This window comes from Elephantulus edwardii, unplaced genomic scaffold, assembly GCF_000299155.1.
Source record: "Elephantulus edwardii isolate Elephantulus edwardi_28Jun2011 unplaced genomic scaffold, EleEdw1.0 scaffold00038, whole genome shotgun sequence".
NCBI lineage: Eukaryota > Metazoa > Chordata > Mammalia > Macroscelidea > Macroscelididae > Elephantulus > Elephantulus edwardii.
The window spans coordinates 17,087,753-17,103,881 of NW_006399788.1; the positions used below are offsets into that span (position 1 = coordinate 17,087,753).

The 16,129-nt window shown below is 39.8% G+C and overlaps 1 protein-coding gene across 2 annotated transcripts in view; it reads right to left on the reverse strand.

Annotated features, from left to right (window-relative positions):
* Positions 1-16,129, reverse strand: part of INTS9 (integrator complex subunit 9) — a 135,388-nt gene that overhangs the window by 25,793 nt on the left and 93,466 nt on the right. For both annotated transcript variants that reach the window (XM_006884874.1, XM_006884873.1), the window contains 3 exons: positions 14,856-15,027; positions 6,119-6,243; positions 3,418-3,585 (listed from right to left, as the gene is read on the reverse strand). In XM_006884874.1, coding sequence (XP_006884936.1) covers positions 3,418-3,585; positions 6,119-6,243; positions 14,856-15,027 — 465 coding nt within the window. The remainder of the gene's footprint in view (positions 1-3,417; positions 3,586-6,118; positions 6,244-14,855; positions 15,028-16,129) is intronic.

The window sequence follows — 16,129 nt, forward strand, 5'->3', positions numbered from 1 at the left end:
AAAAAAAAACCCTGGTGATTACACATAGGGACCTTCCCTAAGGGAATACACAGGAATTGGATTCCTGATTAAATACACAGGAGATGTTCCATTGATGGAATGAATACACAGGAGAGAGGGAAAGAGAGGAGAAGGTGGAAAATGGGCAACAGTGCATGCATAAAAGCCCAACTTTTCTGTAAACTATCACTAAAACCACAATAAAAAGGAAAAAAAATAAACAAAAAGGAATAGATTTGATGCACTGAGCACTAATGACCAAAGTGAAATGACATTAAGAGCATCACCCATTCCAGAAATGCAAAAAAAAAAAAAAATGCATCACCTATGAAGAATGCAAAAACTAAAAATGAAAATGAAACCAAAAGACCTACAAACCAGGAAACAGGGAAATGACCAAAATGGATGTCAGAAGACTTTGAAACTTGCTTTAGAAAACAGAGATGTTAAAACAACAACAACAAAAACAACAAATTAAAAACAAAAAACCAGAGATGTTAAGTGAAATAAGAAATTGAACAAAAGATTTCAAAAGGCAATTCAAGAAGATAAAGGGTAGTAAGAAAATGTACAAAGAGCTGGAGGAGTTAGAAAACCAAAGGTCATGCAACACAGAATGAACAAAAGAGATGTAACAAACAAAATATTAAAAGAAATTAAACTTTTCAAATAAAACCATGTAATCCAAATACATATGAAGATAAAATATTTTTATGAAAAAGACATTTTAAAAAATTATGGGGAAAAAAAGGTACTGATACGTACTTACTAATCTGTGGGATATCTGGCATTTTCCCATCCCTTCCTGCTTTATTTAAAAGAACTAAATCTGTAACCTTTGTTGAGAATGACCCTGGGTTTTGAACGTACAGGTATCATTTGATGTGTCTTTGGTGATAGAAGAGACTCTTCCCTGACAGTTAAGATCATGTGAAATCTACTAATAGTTGCTATCTCACAGGACTGTTGTGAGAAAAGCCATGATCGTGTCTAGTGCAGGTCCAGGCACACAGCAAGTTACACTAGCTATTTTCATTTATGATTAGACAGACAGCCAAGCCACTGGGCCAGTGAAACAGGGAGAAGGGGAAACCTAGAATTCGAAGCTCAAAGAGTTTTTATTTTCCTGGGTCTTGACAGGATACAACCTAAAAGGGAAGTGCATACCAGAGCCAAACGCCACGTAAATTCTGAGTTATGGAAGTGTAGAATAAGCATCAGGAGGAAATTCATGAGAGGCAGCCCTGACCATCTCAATGCTGATGAGCCATAATGAGCAGGAAATGGAAGTCAGCTGCTCACCCAAGTGTTTCCCTACAAAGACACACTACTGAATTCACAAGCTCAAACGAAATACTAAGAATCTTTTCTACAGAAAGAATTATTAGTCCATAAATATCCAAATGACTTTCAGTATTGTCAATCTGGGGGGAAAATGGCTTCAAATCTTTTTTTTTACACTTCCCTCTCTGTACTTACTTTTTAAAAAAATATCTTTATAGCCAACTTATGAATCCTACATGAAAACTGACATCATTGCTTTGAAGGTATAATTTAGTTTTGGCTGAAAACTCTACCACGTTGATTGATTAACCAACTTGATCATCAGACCTAGCTATAATTACTTCTAGACGAGGACTTTCAATTCCTGAATCCTATCTGAAGTGATGTGGATTGCCACCAGTGCCTCTATTTCCCCGACAGTGGGCTCTGCTAACCTGTCCGGGAGGGCTCTGGATCGCCTCCTTTCTCTCGAGCCTGCCTCTCCCAGCCTGGACCTACGTGCCCACTCCTAATCCTGGTGCAAGGCTCCCTCTCACAGGCCATGAATGAAACAGAGATGGATACTAAATGTGGGCAATAGTTACTTACACGTGCATTAATCGAAAACAGGGATGCTTGCGTTTAAAAGATCTTGTTAATTTTGTATTGTCAAACAAATGTTATTTAAATTCATTACTGAAATTGACTTGAATCTCTTTTATCTATTGCTGTTGATTACTCAGAAAAACCACTTCAAGCTCATTGCTGTTGTTGGAAGTGAGGTTATTAATAGCATGAGAGGAGGAGCAGGTGGCAGAGTCAAAAAGCCCGATTTTGGGTTGGCAGTATAACTTCTTGCTGGCACAGTGGATAAGGAATTACACTGTCAATGCAAAGATGAGGGGTTCAAATCCATCAGCTGCTCCATAGGAAAAAGATGGGTAATCTCCTCCTGTGAGATTTACAGCCTCTGAAAACCTGCTTGAGGGTCAGTTATGAGTCAGTTCCAATTTGAGAGCAGTGAGTTTTTACAGCTTTTCATTAACAAAAGATTAACTCAATAAGGTTCATTCTGGACAGGAAAAGATGACAAAATCCCCATTATTGAGAATCAGAGTACTTGTTTCTTGGCCTGGATCATCATCATCCTGGAGCAGGGCTCACAGACAAAAGTGAGCAACATCTAGGAAATTTCAAATAGAAGATCAGAAGAAAATGAAAAAAAAAAAAAAAATCCAGGATCAGGATACTATTTCTGAACTTCAAACTACAAAAATAATTTTGGGAACACTGGTTTTAATTTTTTTTCCTGTCTCTTTTTAATGTTTGGTTTTTTTTTTTTAAAAAAAATATGTTCAAGCTGTCTCAGTAGGAAAGAGAAAATCAGAAGTACCTTCCTGCAGAGTTTTAGACACTGTAATTGCAGGAGATGGACATCTGACTCTGTCGTCTTCCTGCCTCACAGTACACTTCAAGTGTTCCAAATGTACAATATATATCTTACTTTTCTCCCTTACAGTAGCTAAGTTTTTATGCAAGGACAAAATACTTTCTTTGATAGATCAAAAACTTTAAGTTGCTCTAATGTTTTGGTTAGTCTTATCGCCTTCAAGGAGCCTCGGTGCACAATGGTTTAAGCACTGGGTGGCTAACCAAAAAGGCTAGTGGTTTAAACCTACCAGCTCCTCTGTGAGAGAAAGATGAGGCTGCTTCAGAAACCCTATGGCAGCCCCGCCCTGTCCTGTATGGTCACTGTGAGTTGGGGTATCTTCCTCCATCTACCCGTGATGTTTAGTGAAAGTCTACACTCACTCCTAAATGAGGCCTAGGAAGGACGAGAACCACAACTGTTAAGGAAATGGCATCAGCATTTCTATCTTCCAAGCTTCTGGCCTGAGAGTTGGCCTCCTGAACTGTACTGCTTAAACATTAATATATAAGCAGCAGTCTTGACTTTAGCAGCTGTTATTGGCTTGACTGAAAGAACAGGAGGCTTAGGAAATCCAACCTTCCTTCTCGGTTCCTTGGTTATGGGCTGAGGTCCTCTGGCTTATTCAGATTTGACATAGCCCCCAAAAAAGACATTTCTGGGATAATACTGTTTAGAAGACTCAGGTGGAAAATCTTTGCAGCCAGGAGTAGAAAACAGCTCACCTCAGGCATAATTTCAATCTTCTCATAGCGACGTTTGAAGGGCAGGGTGAGGACTTCGGCACGGTGATAGGACATGGCAGGGGGCTGGCAGTCAATCATCAGGTCCATCCTGTGGGACTGGGCTGGGGGCGGCTGGGTATACTGCTCCGGACACACTACGTGGAGGGGCTGGAGAAGTGGGGGTTGGGGACAGGAAGAAGGGGGGAGAAAAGAAACAAGTAAAGAGGTGGAGCAAAGCGACCCATTCTGAAGACTCTACTAGGCTGGTTCATCACCATAAGCTCATCTTTTCAGAAACTTCTTTAAACTTTCAGGCTATTTCTCTCATCCTTTCAAATTCAATTAAAAGACGAGAGGAAAGATGAGCACTAAAACCCCCAAACCTTCTGCCCTCAAATCAATTCCAGCTGTTAGCAAGCAACCCTGGAGCACAGGGTGGAAGTGTCTCCTCGTCTCTAAGGCTGTAACCTTTATTGAAGCAGACTGTTCTACCTCATTCCCTGGAGTCACTGAGAGGTTTGAACCACTAGCCTTTTTCCCCCTTTGGCTAGCAGATGAGTGTGTAAGCACTGTGTCAGCAGGACTCTTTAAGAGATGTGGACAGTGTAGAGGAAAGAAGAATAAAAAAGTCTCAGGTAAAAACTCTGAACTTTAGTCAACTTGATGAATAAGGGATTTACTGTCTTATTTAGCTTTGTTTAAGTCATTTCCATATACATGTGTCTTCTCCTAATTGGTCTCTCTGCTCCTTGAGAGCACAGTTTAGTAGCATGTACCACATGCCTACTGTTACAGGCTACTGGCTAATGAGCAAGGACTGTGAATTTCCAGGTTGGCTGGATAATCTTGGTTTTGAGTTTCTTCTGTCGCCTGCAGATAACTGGCTTTTGACAGTGGACACTGGCTGCTCAGGTCACACACTTAACCAGTGGGGTAGAACATGAGAATCCTCAGGAAAAGAAACAAACACCTACAAGGTATTTCTTTTTGTGGACACATGAGAAAAAAATAAATAAATTAGTAAACCAAAGCATACTTTAGATAAGGACCATTTGATTGAAAACTATGTTGGCACCCCCCGGGCCTCATATGGTCAATGATTAAAAGAGTTTTCAAACCAAATGTGAGTGTTCTTTGAAAAATAAGGCTTTTGAATAGGCTGAATTGGTTGGATTTAAAATGGCACTTGCTCTTTAGGTTTAAATCAGTCCCTTCTTCCTCAGACTTCTTCCTGTTCCAGCTAGTATCTCTGTAACCCTGTCTCAAAGCCATCAGACTCCACTCTCACAGCCTGGGAAGTCCCAGGTTCCCTCCTCTCAATCGGAGATCAAGTCACGCCCAGTAGTGTCAAACAGCTCACTGCACGGGCTTTACAGAGTTACATAGCTTGTTTAGGGACTGAGATTGGTAGTTAGTAATGAAAATCGATAGGCTTTTAAATGTGCCTTCCTTCATGTTGATGAGGAGACGGCAGGGTATCAGACCACTCCAACAAAGCAAACAATCAGGTAATTGCATTTATGATGGAGAGTAAAGCCTATACTCTCTTCTTGAAAAGTAAAAAAGTTTAACGATCGACACAATCAATAGTCCTTACACTCACACTCGTCAGCTTTCTTTTTCTTGTTTTAATTCTTAAGATTCTGAGTTAGCCCCTCCCATTCTGTGGTGAAAGTTTCTGTGAAGAGGACAGAGGATATCTGAACTAGGTCACGATCACACTCAGCTGTCTGATCAAGAAGGAGAGCTGACAGTCCTGAACTCTTATTTATAAAAGTTGTCTCCAGTTTTCTAAGTAAGGAGCTTTGATGGCTTACGGGTAAGGAGTTGTGCTGCCAGCCCAAAGGCATGCAGTTCGAATCCATCAGCTGCTCCTTGGGAGAGAGATGAACAATCTTTTCCTAAGTGATACTGATAATCTCTGAAAATCTTCTGGAGGGCCAGCTAGGAGTTGGTTCCAGTTTTCTAAGTAGCTTTCTGTATAATTTCTGTCTTTTCCTTCCTATTTAAAAAATAAAATTTCCATGCAAGTAGTAATTGGCCCAGGGCAGTGACTTTTTATCCCTTGCTTACCCTCTCTACTTATATCCTCCCTTTCAGTCTACCACTACTTCATTTATCTTTTCCAGTTTCTATGACAGAAAATACAAAAGCTAAAAAGAATCAAAACAAAAGCAACAAAAAGCAAACAGTGGTATCAGCCTATATGTACAACAAGGCTCACACATATACCAAGCAAACTGTTTTTTAGTTTAGTAAACTTGTTTTTAACAACTTCGTTTTTTTAAGGGTGGCGGTGGCAGTAGGGAAGGTACAATTTGCTTTTAACTGAACCCAGATGGGCCTCCTCAAAAATATCCTTTCTTTTCCTTTGAATTTTGATGTCTTTCAAGTGGAAACTTCCCTAAGGATATAACGATCATCATTTTTAAGTGTTCAGGATTACTAAGCAATTAAAGCAGCAATTGTGGGGATAGTGCAGGACGGGGGAGTATTCTGCTCTATATATGGATAAGGTCACAGCTGACTTGATAGCACCTAATAACAATAATATATGTCTCATCATTTTGTGGGTGCTCACAATTTAAAAAAATCAAGATTCAAATGAAGCTAAAAAAGCCCTCCTACCTTTTATCATGGACTTGCACTTTACTGAGAGAACATCACCAAGTAAAGACATAAACATGCTTTACTTCATTACCTGGACTTCTTTGAGCAACTTTGACACCTGGATGAAATTCAGCCGTGTATCGATGGGGCAGTATATGCACTTCATGGCCAAAGGCTGGTAAGGAGCCAGTGCTTCCAGATATGAGAAGTCTGGTTCTAAGGAAAGTATAAAAAAGAACTTTTATAATGCAGGTAACAGAAGGCTGCACGGCTCAGTAAGAAGGTGGCTGATGTGGTCTGGGCCAAGTGAGGCAAGTGGCCAGAGTGGTCAAGGCCAGTGAGATGGAGAGAATCCTGAAGAGACTAGTCAGATACAGGGAGACACTGAGGAGAATGTCAGAGAAAGGAGCAATAAAGAAGGAAGAGAGGACATCAGAATGACCTGTGCAGATGGAGTTGGAATTGAAAATATCAGCATGAACTCAACCAGACCTGACCCTAGGTCAACAGAATGCTTCTGCTGAGATCATGGCACTTCTATCTGCAAACCTGAGCATACCTTAAATGAACACTATGCTGGCCACACAGTGAAGGTGTTCTCTTAAGAGCACATTTCATCTTACTTGGATTCATAATTAACATCTTTGGTACCTGAAGTCAAGAAGTCAAAAGACAGGCCCCTCCCACCCAGCTATGGGAGAAGACACAGGTACATGATGACCACACCACCCACACTCAGGAAAGGAGGGGTCCTGGGTACCAAGCTGGGGAGTATATTCCCCAAGGAAGTTCTTAGCTCTTTGCAAAGATTCTGCTGACTTAGGGGAAGGTGGTCCCTCCCACTCAGCCTCAGGAGAAGACACAGGTACAATACTAGCTCATACCACCATCGAGACCATCATTGATGCAGCAACCACTCAGCCTTGGAAAGGGAAGGGTTCTGGAAAAAAGATTCCTGGGAAGTTCTCAGCTTTCCTCCGAGGCTATTTTCATCCTGGGAGGAAGGGGGAGGGATCATCAACCCTTCCTCTCCTTCTCCCAATGTCAAAGAAGCATCAGGTAAGACCAAACAAGATGAAAAAACAAAGTAAGCCTTCTAAAAAAAGGAGATCAGGTAGAAGACCCAATGAATACCTCAAAGACAAGAAGGTGGAAGAAATAGGCTAAGTTCTAAGAACTGGTACTGAAGAAGTTACAGATGTTGAAAGAGGTAAAGCCTTAAGTAAAGAGCAACAAAAAAGAGAAAAATTATCACAAAATAGAATACAATCATCATAGTACTAGAAACAACAGAAAAGTAGAGAAACACAATCTAGAATAACAAGACTGAAATGACAGGAATCCTCAACATGATGGAGGGACAAAAAAGGAGAACAGAAGAGATGGAAGAGGAGAACAGTGACTTATAAGACAAGAACCAAAAACAGTGCAACAATGAATGAATGAGAACCCAAAATCTCTGTAAATGTTCATTAAAACTAATAAAATTTAATAATAATTTAAAAAAAAGAACCAAAAACAGTGAGAGTATATAAGGGAAGTGAAGAGAACAGTAGACTCATGTGGGATGACATCTAATGAAACCACTTTTGCGTGACTGGAATTCCAGAACAGGAAGGGAGGGGGAAAAGGCTGAACAAACATGGAAAAACTTGTAAAAGAGATAATAGAAGAAAACTTTTCAAGTTTCATGAAAAAATGAGGATATACACATTCTAGAAGTTTAATGAATGTCAAACAGACTAGACCCCCAAAAGAAAAACAAAGATGTATCACTGCTAAATTCTCCAAAATCAAAAGCAAAGATAGAACACTAAAGCAGTGTGAGAAAAACAAAGAGTCATCTACAAAGGAGAACAAATTAAACTCTGACTTCTCAGAAGAAACCATGTGAAAAAGAAGACAATGCGATAGTATATACCGAAGAATAACAATTGCAAACCAAGGATTCTGTACCCAGCAAAGCCTCCCATCAAATATGAAGAAGAAATTAGGTCATTTGCAGACAAGCAGAAACTTAAGGAACTTGTGAAAACAAGACCAACTCTATAAGAAATACTAAAGAAAGTCCTTCACACAAAGACAGCAGAGGAAAGTGGATGGATGCAAGTAACCAGAAAAATGCAGCAAAATGGAAATGGTAACACCTACCCTATCAATAATTACATTCAACGTGAATGGCTTAAAGCACCAATTATGAGAAAAAGAGTAGCAGGATGGATTAAAAAAACAAGCCCATCAGTATGTTGCCTTTAAAAGACATATATATAAGAAACAAGGGGAAAGACAGACTAAAAAAATCAAAAGATGGAAAAAGATATACAAAGTTGACAGCATCAATAAGAAAGCTGGAGTGACAATATTTATCCCTGATAAATTCAGGAAAGATAATATATAATGATTAAAGGCACAACAGATAAGGAACATACCCTAAACACCAAATGACAGACCTGCAAATACACACAACAGCTAATAGCCCTTAAAGAAGGAAATGGACAACACCACAATAGTAGTAGGAGACTTTAACTCACTACTCTCAACAAAAGACAGGTCAACTCAAAAGAAACTCAACAAAGACACAGAAGAACTGAATTACCAGCCAACTTAACCTCACAGACATATTCAGCTCTCTCTCTTTACCGATAAGTTGTAACCAACACATAGCTGAACCCCCCCCCCCCCCGAGGTTTTCAGGAGGCTGGAAATCAAATAGCACAGGAGGAAACTATCCATAGTTCTCCCCTGGAGCCGCTGGTGGATCTGAACTGCTACAGTGATAACACTACCAGATGTAAATAAATGACTCAAGTTCTGCCCTGGAAGCTCAACATGACCCAGAACTGTCCTGGGCAATCATATAACCTGTGACTTCTCCTTAGTTAGCCAAAGAACAATGAGTATTATAGTAAATACTGTCTATTGTGGCTATTGTGCAAATCCATCAGCTACTCCATGAAAGAGAGTCAATCTCCTCCCATGTGATTTGTTGTTGTTGTTGATTGCCTTCGAGTTGAGCATGACTCGTAGCAACCCTATGAACAAAAGGCCTGAAGCCCCTCTACAACCATTGACATTTATCAAAGTTCACACAGTTTCCAGAGACATGTTGTTTAGGAAGTGGATGCCACTCCAGCCTGTAAGGTCAGCTATGCATTGGGTATGACTTGAAGGCATACAATAACAAAGACATTGTGCCCATATAATAGCGTAACTGTCTCCATCTCAACACACGTACCCCCACTACGCCAAGTATTGTGTCAATCTGTGTCATCAAGGATCATCTTTTCCTGTGCTGTCCCTCTATTCTTCCAAGCATGATGTCCTTCTCCAAAAACTAGTCCCTACTGGCAACATGCCCAAAGTATGCGAGAAAGAGCTTAAAAATCTTTGCCTCTGTTCTTGTCCACCTGCCCAAGAAGCAGCAGTTAAGAAACTAAACTGTTTTCCATCTCCAGCTTCAGACACAGCCACTGTGGCGATGTTGAAGCCCAAGAACCAGATTGCCACATATGAACTCCTTTTTAAGAAGGGTGTGATGGTGGCCAAGAAGAATGTCCACATGCACCCAGAATTGGTGGACAAGAACATGCCGAACCTTCAGGTCATGAAGGCCATGGCAAGTCACTTGGCTATGAGAAGGAACAGTTTGCCTGGAGACATTTCTACCTTAGCAACGAGAGAATCCAATATTTGTGTGACTACCTCACTTGCCCCCTGAGATTGTGCCTACCACCTTGCACTGTGGCCATTCTGAGACTGGCAGGCCCCAACCTGAATGTCTGGAAGGTCAATGACCTCCAGGTAAAACTGACCCGAGAGAAGGCTGACAGAGACACATATGGACGAAGCACAGTGCCTCGTGGTGCCAACAAGGAAGCCAAGGCTGGGTCTGGGTAAGCAACTGAATTTCAGTTTAGAGGTGAATTTAGTTGTGGATGTGGTCAGCTACCTCAGTAAAGTTGCACAGGGAATTGTTGAAGAGAACTGTTTTGTGTTGAATAAGTATAGCCAGGAAAAAAAAAAAAGGGAAACGAAATGCATTGGAAAAAAACCAAACCAAACCAAAAACCTAATGCTGAGCACAGATATGGATGCTTCAGGCATAACTAGACTTTCTACTAAGGTCTTAAAAGTAATTAGAAAATGACAAGAGGAGAACGTGATTAATACGTTCTGCTCACTTCTTAAGTGACAGACACAATTCCAAGTGTTTTCATATCACATTCCATGAATTCACAGTACTACCTACGGAGACACCTATCAACAAATCCATTTTACATGAGGAAGTTGCCGCTTAGAGGTGAGGAAGGTCACATGACGCAGGCTCGTAGTAATACGAGCCAGATGTCAAATCAAGGCTTTGCCCTTCAGATTCAAGGGATATCCAAAATTAAGGCTGCCTGGAGATCTGGAATGTATAAAAATAATATAGTGATTATCTAAATAAAATCCTTACTTAATGTGACTAAAGGACCTGCTTTTCCCAAGAGGTTCATCCATAAAAGAAAAACTGCAAAGAAGAGAGAAAGGAAAATAAAATGAGACACATCTCAGTAGAGAATTTCTACTGGGTAAAATAAGATTGGTTACTAGAACTGGTGCACTTTTTGATGCAGCTTATAAAATTTTATTGAAAAACAATTTAATCTGAAAACTAGAAACCTGCCCTGGGGGAAAACCAGAAAAGAACAGATAAAAAAGCCTTCTCAATACAAAGGTCTAACAGCATGCTTTGCTCTCCCTTTTTATCCCCTTCAACAATTTTTACTGTTTCCCCTGTGGTTTCTTTATTCTTTGGTATTTATGACAGAATCATAGCCTCATTTATATCTTACTGTAAATTCCTTTTGTGGAAATACATGTAAAATTCACTTTCAACAATGGAAAAAGAACAGCTAATAAAGTCTATAATCTCCAGAAGAAAGGAAATGATAAAGTGCAAAAATAACTGAAACAGAAAACAGAAAAACAACAGAAAGAATTAACAAGACTGGAAGATGGTTCTTTGCAAGGATTAATGAAATTGACTAGCCCTTGGCAAATCTAACAAAGGAAAAGAAGATGCAAATAACTCGAATAAAGAATGAAAATGTATACAGTCCCAACAGAACCAATGGAAATATAAAGGATGTCAAGAGAATATTGTGAAGAATTACAGAGAGCTCTGGTAGCTGAGTGGGAAGAAGTTGCACTGCCAACCCAAAGGCATGCAGTTTGAATCTACCAGCTGTTCTCAGAAGATGAGAAATCGCCTTCCGAGCAACGTAGAGCCTTTAGCAATTCACTGGAGGGTCAGATGTGAGTCAATTCTGAGTCTGTGAGATTCAGCAACATGAAGAACTATATTTCAACAAATGTGAAAACCAAGAGAACATGGACATATTTTTAGAAACTCACTACTTACTTAAACACAAAAGAGGTAGAAAATTTGAATGGGCCCGTAACAAAGGAAGAAACTGAACTACAGATCATAAGAACACTCCTAATCAAAAAACCCTACTACTCCCAACGAGTAAAATCCTGGTCCAGATGGCTTCACTGGTGAATTTTGCCAAAGATTCAAAGGAGAGGTGATACAAGTTGTACGCAAATGATTTCAGGACACAGACAAATACAGACTATTCCTAGATTATTATTTTTTTTTTCTTGTGTATCATCGAGTTGGATCCGATTGTCACAGAAGGAGACTGCCGCTCCTTCTCTAGCGAAGCATATGGAGGATTCAAACTGTGTGCCTTCAGGACTGCAGTGCAGATTCTTGCCACTAGGCCATCAGAGCTCCCTTTTCCAAGATTATTTTATGAAGCAAGTAGGACTCTAATAGCAAAGCCAAAATAAAATCATAGAATAATATCCTTCATGAACATGTTCTATCAAGTTGGAATCAATTTACAACTGACTGTCCAGGAAGTTTTCAGAGTCTGTAAATTACATGGGAAGAGACTGCTCATCTTTTTCCGAAGAAGGAGCTGGTGGATTCAAACTATGTGCCTTTGGGTTAGCAGTGCAGCTCCTTACCACTAGGCTACTAGAGCTCCCTATGATGAATGCAGATAAAAAAATTATCAAGAAATTCTTAGCCAATCAGATCCAAGAAAACAAAACAAAACCCACAAACAAAAGATTCTCTTGGATGTACACCAATGTTCATAGAAGCATTAGTCACAACAGTAAGAACATGGAAACAGCCCAAATGTCCATCAACAAATGACTGGACTGAGAAATTGTGGTACATTCACAAGATGAAATACTACAGGTTACTCAGGAACATCGATTTTGAAAAATACTATCTAACATGGGAGGAGCTAGAGCGCATTATCCTGAGTGAACTAATTCAGGTGCAAAAGAATAAATACTGTATAAGACCATTATTGTAAAAATTGAAGGATAACCAGTGGAACATGTATGGATATCCAAAGAGGGAAGGGGAGGGGACAAGGAGCTGGCAGGAGGGGGAGGTGGGAAAATAACCAGGTTGCAGAGTTTGGTGGGTGAAGAGAGGGGAAGGAAAGAAAAAAAAAAAAACAATGCACATGGCTGAAACACAATGTAAGCAAATTAGTGTATGCAAACCAATTAATTTCTTGGGTTATTATGTATCACTAAAAATGATCAAAAATTACTGAAACACTACACAACACAGATGTCATTAGCACAATTTATGCTTAGTGACTAGTTAGCTGCACAATTATTGAGCTCATTAATGACAAACAGCAAAGGAGCTCTGGTGGCACAGTGTAGAGACTTATGCTGCTGATCCAAAAGCTGCACCGCTAGCAGTTCAAATCCACCAGCGACAATGCAGGGAAAAGAAGGGCAACCTCCACCTGTGGGATTGATAGGTTCTGAAAATTCACTGGAAGATAAGCTATATGCAATCCCAATCCAGATACCAAATGAATTTTTCAAGGAGATGGAAAGGGAAATTATAAAATTTATTTGGAGAGGCAAGAGACCTCGAATAAGCAAAACACTTCTGAGAAACAAAAATGAGGTTGGAGGCATAGCACTCCCTGACCTCAAAATCTACTACACAGTGGTAACCAAAACAGCATGGTACTGGTATGATGAAAGGCACGTAGGACAATGGAACAAAACTGAGAACCCCAAAAGAGACCTAACTATCTATGGTCAACTGATATTCAACAAGGAAATCAAAGCTATCAAATGGGGAAATGATAACCTCTTCAACAAATGGTGCTGGCAAAACTGAATACTGTAGAAACCTGAAACAGGATCCACATCTCACACCATACACAAAAATCAGCTCAAGGTGGATCAGAGACCTGAGAGTAAAGCCCAAAACCATAAAGTTCATAAGAGACAAACTGGGATCAAGCTTAGAAGTGATAGTCCAGGGGAGCTCTGGTGGTCTAGTGGCAAGAAGCTGCAACTACAATCCCAGAGGTGCACGGTTCGATTACCAGATGCTCTGCTGGGGAAGGAGGGTCAATCTCCTCCTGTACCAGTCAGATCTGATTTGACAGTACACTCACACAAAAATAAAAAAAAAAAAAAAAGAAGTGATAGTCCAAGGTATAAAGAGTCTGCCAAATACAAGCAGAAATGCACAATCTAAAGAGGATAAAAATGGATGCATGGGACCCTCTAAAGATTAAATCCATGTGTGCATCAAAAATTTTTCCAACAGTGTGAAAAGAAAATCTATAGACTAGGAACAAACATTTGGTGATACCATCTCAAACAAGAGTCTTTTAATAAAAGTTTACAGAATACTCCTGGGCCTCCACAAGAAAAAGACTGATAACCCAATTACAAAATGGGCAAAAGACATGGAAAGAATTTTCACAGAGGAAGGTATCAGAATGGCAAACAGACACATGAAGAAATGCTCAGATCACTGGCAATAAGAGAGATGCAAATCAAAACCACAAAGAGGTACCATTTCACTCCAGTAACAGTGGCAAAGTTTAACAGGGCAGCAAGTAATAAATGTTGGAGAGGATGTGGCAAGAAAGGAACTCTTACACATTGTTGGTGTGACTGTAAAATGGTACAACCATTCTGGAAGGCAGTTTGGCACTTCCTCAAAAAGCTGAACATAGAAATTCGACATGACCCAGCTATTCTATTATTTGGAATATATCCTGAGAAAATGAGAACTGAGGCACAAATGGAGATTTGTACACCGATGTTCACCGCAGTATTATTCACCATCGCAAGAACATGGGAACAGCCCAAATGTCCAACCACAAATGAATGGACTGAGAAATTATGGTACATTCACACAATGGAATACAATGCAGCAAGCAGGAGCAATGATTTTGTAAATTACTACTTAACTTGGAGGGACTGGAGAACATTATGCTGAGAGAACTAACTGAAGAACATTATGCTGAGAGAACTAACTCAGTCCCACAAGGACAAATATTGTATAAAAACATTATTGTAGAATGAGTATAAGGATCCAAGAGGGGTAGGAGAGGGTGGAAGCAGAGGGATGAGGATGTGCAAGGGGAAGGAGGATTAATCATGGGTTGTACAACTTGATGGGTGACAGGGGGAGTGAGGAAAAAGGAAAGAATTTATTCTTGAAAATAAGGTATTCAGATTTTGTAAATAAAAGAGTATAAAAGGGGAAAAACGTTGGCTCAGAGCAAATGGCAATGAGTTGAGTTTGATGATTAAAAAAATATAAGAAACAGTTTATACACAGAATAGATTTTGGAGGATGAACAGATATGAGAAACAAGGGAGACGGAAGCAAAATAAAGAAAAGAAAATCTTTCTGTGTCTGGGTCCTTAATCTTGCAGTTTTCTGTGCTGAGGACCAGGAGGGAAGATGTTTGCTCTATGTGCTTACTTACCTGTGAATATGACAGTGTTGAGACTAGATCGTCCCCAGAGTTCCATGAAGTGGACCACATCTCCGAACCGGAGGGACGGGTGCCCGGTGAACACCACACACGGTTGTTTGAAATCATTGCTGAAGTCTCCATGGATGCTGGGGTAGTGTTTCAGCTTGTTGGTCTGAATGAGCTGCAATGTATGTTTAAAAAAATATGAAGAGAAGTCAGCCTGCCTAATATCTGAAGGAAAAACCAAAGTACAAGATGCTGAGTAGAATAGAAAGGAAATTTTATAAACAAGTCTTATCAAAACTATGCAAAGATTCTATTTCTTTTTATCTACCTGACAGTCTTAATAGATGTAAAGAAAACCCAGTGTTTTTGGTGATACTAACATACTCAGTAGAATACTTCTGTCAGGTTATCATGGCCTGATTTAGCCTAATTCTCCTTTAAAGTCAGGTGACACCTAAAGTCACTGCCTTTAGAGGCCTCACTAACACTTAGTGAACTCTGGAAACAAGAAAGAAACTTCAAGGGAGCTATGGTGGCCTAGTGCCAAGAAGCTGCACTGCAAATCCCAGAGGTACACAGTTCAAATCCACCAGATGCTCTGCTGGAGAAGGAGGGGCAATCTCCTCCTGTAACAGATCCGATTTGACGGTACACACGCAAAAGAATAATAATGATAATGATTATTATTATTACTACTACTAATAATAATATAGAAAAAATTTATGGGGGAAAAAAGGAAACACACTTCACTAGAGAAAGAAAGTTTACCAGTCCTGAAATGCCCCTTGAGAATAGTTTTACAGATTACTGTAACATCTAAATAAAAGGAAAATTCAACAGGCTTTCTGAAATTTGGGTAATGTGATGCCGGAGAGCCATATTAAGAAGCAGGTCATGTGCAGCCTGATAACAGTCTCAAAAGTCTACACTTTGAACAAAAACCCCTCAACTGTTCTAGGATGATGCCTGAGCTTCCTGATAAATCAAGGCACGCATTAATGTAAAACTATATACGGTTAGCATCTTACAACACTGCTCATGAATTTCTACCTGATGCTCAACCCTTATCTACTACAGCATTAGATGAAAAACATGTAGTTTACAGAATTTCAATACCAAATAGGCCAAAGGAAATACTGTCTGAGAGGCTGTTTAATAGACAAAGAAATGTTCTACGACATTGCATAATCTTTCAGCAGATCATAATGCACAAGTTGTTGCTGTTGTTATGTGCCGTCGAGTCATTTGCGACTCATAGCGACCCTATGCACAACAGC